The sequence below is a fragment of the Saccoglossus kowalevskii genome, chromosome 22, assembly GCF_978046115.1.
Source record: "Saccoglossus kowalevskii chromosome 22, keSacKowa6.1, whole genome shotgun sequence".
Taxonomy (NCBI): Eukaryota; Metazoa; Hemichordata; class Enteropneusta; family Harrimaniidae; genus Saccoglossus; species Saccoglossus kowalevskii.
This window is the reverse complement of record NC_140662.1, coordinates 15,299,995-15,307,085: the sequence shown is the minus strand read 5'-3', so window position 1 is coordinate 15,307,085 and position 7,091 is coordinate 15,299,995. Positions and strand designations below refer to the sequence as shown.

The following is a 7,091-nucleotide window of genomic DNA, read 5'->3' as shown; positions in this document are numbered from 1 at the left end:
CGTTTTTTAAACGAGTTAGAACCTCTGCAAAAATAGTCATGTGCTCTACCCAAGTTTCTGTATAAATCAAGATATCATCAACCATGTTCACCACCTTTCCATCTAAGCCCTTGAGAACCACACGCATAATGCGACTAAACGAGGACGGACTATTTACAAGTCCAAAGGGCATGTAAATAAACTGGAAAAGGCCCAAAGGAGTCTGGAATGCGGTCTTTTCCTTGGCCTTTGGTGCCAGTGGTATTTGCCAGAACCCCTTTGCTAGGTCTAATTTGGTAAAATACTTGCCTTTAGCCAATTGGGCAAACATTTCCTCGGGATTTGGCATTGGTTCTGCATCGAAAATGGTAATCTTGTTCAACTTCCGAAAATCGATACAGAACCTAATTGCGTCATCCTTTTTCTTAATGAGTACGATTGGGGAGCAATATGGGGAGTTTGATTGTTCAATGACCCCCATTTTCAACATAGTTTGGATTTCATCCCTTACTGTCTTCTCCAAGGCATATGGCAGGGGATATGGACGTGATCTGATTGGCACATCGGAGGTCAAATGAATATTATGTTGCCCTACTCTACATTTCCAGGAATATCCGACAAAGTGTCAGCAAATTTCACAAGTAGCATGCTAACTACCTTCGCTTGTTCGTCGTCTAACCCTTCCCAGATGTGCACATCTTTAATGCTTTCCTTACCTGCAATAGTGATGGTTTCTACTAAGTCGGCAGTCTCTCGACTTGGATCGTCTGCCCACGAATCGTCCAACTCGTGACCATCGATTAATCCAACACCAACACACTCCAATACGCCCATATGTTTATTCACAGGCTCTTCCGATCTCAACTCGTATTTTTTCAACAGGTTAGCATGATAAAGCTTAATCTTACCTTTCCTTTCAATCCGATAGTCCATCTGACCCACTCTCTCTCTTTCACAATGTAAGGCCCTTGCCACTGCATTCTTAACTTGTCATGTGCTGTAGGGAGCAGTAGTAGAACACGATCACCTACCTCAAATTGACGCTGTTTGGCCTTTTTGTCATAATGAAATTTGTATCGTGACTGGGCTTTAGATAACTCCATTCTAGCGAGTTTACACGTTTCTTCTAATCTGTCACGCAGATCCAACACATACTGGTAGGTTGACTTCACCTCTCCAGAAGTAGACTCACCTGTCCACAATTCTCTCAGAATTGACATGGGACCTCTGACCGTTCTTCCATACAAGAGTTCGAATGGTGAAAAGCCAAGGCTCTCATTTCGTGCTTCCCTATAGGCAAATAATAATGGATCTACATACCGATCCCAGTCCTTTGGTCTTTCATCACACATTTTACGGAGCATTGTTTTCAAAGTTCCATTGAACCTTTCCACAAGTCCATTGCACGCTGGATGGTAAGGAGTGGTAGTAATCCGCCTAATTGACAAAAGACGACTTACCTCCTTCATCAGGTCACCCACAAATTGGGTTCCAAGATCAGTCAATATCTGTTCAGGTACACCCAACCGACTGTAAATTCCAACTAAAGCTTCAGAGACAACCTCTGTTGTGATTCGTTTCAAAGGCACCGCCTCGGGATATCTTGTGGCGTAATCCATAAATGTCAAAATATATCTATTACCCTTATCTGTTACGGGATCAATAGGCCCGACCAAATCAATCGCAACCCGTTTGAAAGGTACGTCTATAAGAGGCGTTATCCCCAAGGGTACTTTACCAACCTTCCCTTTAGGAAACGTACGCTGACATACATCACAAGACTGACAATATCTTTGGATGTCGCCATGCATTGCAGGCCAATAGAATTGTGTTAAGATCTTGTCAACTGTTTTCTGGGTCCCAAGATGACCAGATAATAAACAATCATGCCCCAATCTCATTACTTCGTTGCGAAATTTTGTAGGCACTACAAGTTGTTTAACACGACTTCCCTGACCTAACTTAGGTGATTGATACAACCTGTAGATGAGACCTTTGCTCACCACAAATTTGGACTTGTTGCCTCTCCCTGAAATTTTCTCTTCGCCCGACTCCACCCACTTACGAACTTGAACTAAACTTGAATCTGTTCGCTGCGCTTCCCTGAGCACCTCAACAGTAACAGGGTGTGACTCAACCCCATCAGTTTCCTTAAACTCTTTTACTATAAGAGGACGGACAGGCTTACTCTGAGCCTTTATCTGTGCTCTAGTTTGTACAGCTTGGACCATTTCATGATCTCTTGTATCATTACTCTCTCGGTCAACTTTCAGACCTATTTCTACATGTGGCCAATCATGATCTGGGTCACCCGGCTCTCTTGCGCCTTCTATATTTCCAATAACCAAATCATAGATTGGCTGCTTCATGCACAGAGCTTCAACCCATCCTTTAAAATAAGGCGTGTTGACATACAACTTTGCCACAGGAGCACTGCGATACGAACCGTCCATTAACAAACAGGTTCGAACCTTTCCTGTAAACTGATTAGATTCTACTAAGCTGGTTCTAACGACCACACCACTACACCCAGAATCTCTTAACACCTTAATTTTATACTTACCAATGGTACCCTCTACCACAGGCATTTTCGAACTTGTAGTTTGTGACTTGGCATTAACACTAGACAAACTAAACAATGGTAAATCATGGCCACATTTCAGAGTTAACTTACCTGCTTTGAGCCTACAACACTTATTACCATCTGCATGAGTCACCACGCAGGTTGCCGACATATGCTTGCTCTCACCTTCGACCTCAACAGCTGCTGACTTCATTGCACGACTACGACAATCTGGTGCAATATGACCTACCTTATGGCATTTAAAACATGTCCGGGTCTCTTTTCGCCGTGAACCATTTTTACTATGATTCTGCTTACCTTTACCAGTTTGTTTCTGGCCAGGATCAAAAGAAGCATCAGTGTTGACATTAACGTTACGAGGGGTTCTGTGGTTTCTAAACAGACGAGCTTCCCTATAACGATCGGCTAATTCAGCCATTTCATGACAATTCTTTGGCTTCCGCTCATGAAGGAATAAAGCCAAATCGGGACTACATGTGTTTATAAACTGTTCTCTTGTCACCAAATCCAAAATGTTTTCATACGTTTTGTCAAGGCCCGATAATTCCACCCATCTTGCCAAATAATTTCCTAACCTTACCATAAACTGAGCCGCCGTTTCCATGTTCCCAGGTGTTGCTTACCTAAATTTGTATCTAAATCCCTCCTCATTCAAATCGTATAGTTTTAACAAGGCATCCTTGACTGCTTTATAATCTGCTAAATCTTCTACAGGAAGACTAACATACACTGCAAGCGCTTTACCCGTCAAAAGTGCACCTAAACCTACGCCCCATACATCTTCTGACCAGTGTTGACTTTTAGCAAATACCTCGAAACGAACCAAAAACGCATCCATATCCTCGCCCTCCTTAAATTCTGACAGTTTAGGAAGTTTAGCACCCATCATATATGAATCCTGGGATTGGCCACCAGTTCCCTCTGCTCTCACGGTTATTTCTGTTTTTATTCTTTCTAATTCAAATTGCCTTTCCCTCTCTTTTTCTTCAAACTTTCTTTTTTCAGACCGTTCCTCTGCCTCTCTTTGTGCCTTTGCCTCCTCTCTTTGTGCCTTTGCCTCTTCCCTCTCTGCCTTTCTTGCCTCCCTAGCATGTTGTTGATTCTCTTTAAATTCAATGATTAATCTACTTCTCTCTTCCTGAATAAATTTTGTTAGGGCAGGCCCCTCATAACCCAATTCTTCCCCAGTTTGCTTTAACTTTCCCACATCAATATCCATGTTATAAATTTAATCTAGTCGATTAATTGTAGCAAGGAATTGTTGATATGTCGCACTCAATCCAACAACAACTGATAGATTTGTTTCGATATAATTAATGGCTTTATAAATGTACTCAATGAATTCATAAATTTAACCAATTGATTTATAAACTTATGAATCCCACCGCTGCCACCAAAATGTCACAGGGTGCTAGTTGGGTTGAGCTAAGGTTTCAAATTGTCCCAAACAAATGACACCCATAACACCCCTGTGAACTGGGTCCTTTAATAATTCGAAACTTAGGACAGTTATATAATTTATATGCGACATAAACAACAAGTACACGCTACACGAGTAAGGTTTAAACAATGTACTTTATTCCACACACCTAAAAGATGGGCAGGAAATGCCTGACCCGTTACAAGGGGTAGTGGGGTACACGTTGTTTTGTTACACAAAAAATATAACACTAGAAATATAATTCAGTAATAATATTGTAATATTTCCACACGGGAAAAGGGTAGTGGATTACGTTATACTATTACGAGGAAATGCCTAAATCGATAATGTAAATAATTGTCTAACATAGAATCTTGCATGCATGCATAAAACTAAGAGACAAACATACATAACAAACAACGGACGCAAATAATATACTGGCGATCGGACACAGCCCTACCTACATACAGTTTCTTCAAACTAGATGAAAACGGGTCTTTGCGCGATAACGGTGTATTTTCCAGCGAGTCTGTGCTAACGGTGGCGACGACGGTAATTACAAAACGCAGTCAGAAGCACTGTAGTCGTAGAATACAAGCTGCACACTTAGTCGAGCACGATACCAATCAATTACAGAGTTTATCTGTCCAATATTCGTAACTTGTAGAAGGAGAGTGGTCCGGGTGGATTCCCTTGCACCGCAGTACACCTCCGTAGCCAGTAACATAAATTAGAAGGCACATCCAGTTCAGAACCAAAATCGGGAATGTCATTCACTGGCGAGTTTCCCCACTCGTTAACTGCATTAGGCCGGAATTGGCCAATAGAATTATCTTTATGATGCACATTCCGTAGATCACAATACATTAATTTGTATGACAATACACAGTGTATTGTTCTAACGTTACTTGCAAACGCGTGATTAGTAGACACGTAAAAAATGGTATACTGCCAACAACGGCGAACCGACGTCCTCCAGAATAGATCACAAACTCCCATGATGCAATATTATTCAATGGCTTACTGTGGTACCTACAAGATCGGACATCCACATTTGATCACATGAACGTTCAGATCGGGTTCTATCAAAGTCCGCTTCCCTAGTGCTGACTAAAAGAAACATCTTGCCACTCTATATTTAACAATTATCTATCGCCAAAAACAACATTGCCTATCTATCGCCGTAAGACAAACACAAAACGCCACCATCACGACATACAACATAAACATGATTTAATGTTTGACATTCGTGACAGTGTGCTTTAACAAAACTTTCAATACTTAGAATTATTTATCAACAGACTGGAGTATATAACTTACGAATTCTTCTCAGTAGGATCCAGTCATTGATTTGATATTACTCTTTCAATAAATGAGTTTGACTATACTCTGTGGTATTATATTATGGAGTTTGTATTTCTCCATATCTTTTTGACGATAGATGCACAAAATTGCCGATGTTTCTGGTGTGGCATAATGCATTAGTTAGGCGTTAATCTATAAATTACCAGATTTCCCGATGATTACACATTTTAGTTTTGTATATGACTGACCCAATTTGGGCTGATGCTGATCACGTTTGTTTCAGTATTTGTCATACTGTATATGGGATATATTATATTGATTTGGGTATAACAACAGTTGGTTTAGGTTTAGTAATATTTAGTCTATAATTATAGACAGTAATTGTATATAGTAATACGCCGTATGTAGTCTAATATGGATATATTGGTTATATTCGTGTGATTATTGGTCAACTTTGATATATGATTGGTCTTAGGCTGGCCACATTCAGTCCAGGATTGAATCACTTATGTTCGTGCTGCCAAATGCAACAGAAAAAACACAAGCTTACGAGATCAAGGTTTGTCCAGAATATAACACAATATCATCCTTGATTCCAAATTGTATTTCGTCATCTTGTTTTTTCTCACTGAAAAACAAAGAAATATTATTAGTGATTGCTTTCATTTGTATGTAACATTCTATAGTATACTTCTGAAAATGTTGTTATTCGTCTCTTGGAAGAAGGTGTAATGTATGTGTATATATTACATACATACTTACATATATTTGCCCTGTAGTGTAAATCATGAATGAACAATTTGAAAACAAATCAAATCAAAAAGCACCCCCTAAAATGCGTCTACTGATTCATGGATTGTATTCTATATTATTTCGTTTTTCATTTCATTTAAAGTCTGGAAGTATGTATCTGAATTTGAAACAAATTAAATTATGCAAATTAGTTATGGATTTAATGGATTACGAACAACTTGTTGAAGTTTTAATACTTTTTTCTTTTTCAAAACATGGAAGATTGAAACAAATTCAAAATATCAAGGCTAATATATATATTGTGTAGTCAGTTTCATGCACTATTTATTTCGTTGTTGAATCTGAATTGTAAATGTATAACATATTTTATCTTAACAACACATATTTAATCTATACATTATTTAAAGTCATATACATATATTATGCGGCTATCATGCTCCATATTTTAAATTATGCATTGACAACAACAATATCAGTGTTGACAATTGTTAGCAAGCATTGCATAAGGGTCCACAGTTAACTGACATGAGCCAATATACACTATTAGATCAGAGACCCGAAATATAATACGCATATATTACATTTTCTTATTTTAAAATTTAAGTAATTTATGAAATAATATCAAAACGTGTTATACATGAGAAACCACAGTTACTTACACGATGTCGCCCGTGAATGATCGGAAGTTTTGTCGTCGTCCACAAGTACCACCATCAATTAACATGGCCACAATGAGTAACAGAACCAGAACTAGTTTCTTCATATTGTACAGACAATAGTACGAAGTATGATTAGCAGCGATAAACGGACAGTGGTTATTGTTTTTTGCGTTCCTGTTTATAATGAAACATGTATGGGAATAAAGACATAATAGAGATATGACTTACATGTCGGCTCACTTTGACATTAGAACAAGTAGAACAAACTGACGACTCCTAGATTTACAAGTGGATAAATCAGAATCTAGTCTCTGATATAGAACCATGTTCTTGTATTCAAGTGTAAAACTAGCAAATTATTCTTTCTATTTTCTTACTCAAACAAAGTCTA

At 38.7% G+C, this 7,091-nt stretch overlaps 1 protein-coding gene across 1 annotated transcript; it reads right to left on the bottom strand.

The window, feature by feature from the left end:
- Positions 1 to 570: 570 nt before the first annotated feature.
- LOC146729043 (uncharacterized) lies at positions 571 to 3,167 on the bottom strand. The gene is made up of 2 exons (XM_085495766.1): positions 888 to 3,167; positions 571 to 843 (listed from the first exon to the last, which is right to left on the bottom strand). The coding sequence occupies exons 1-2, from the start codon at positions 3,165 to 3,167 to the stop codon at positions 571 to 573; spliced, it is 2,553 nt and encodes an 850-aa protein (XP_085351892.1).
- Between the last annotated feature and the right edge of the window lie 3,924 nt (positions 3,168 to 7,091).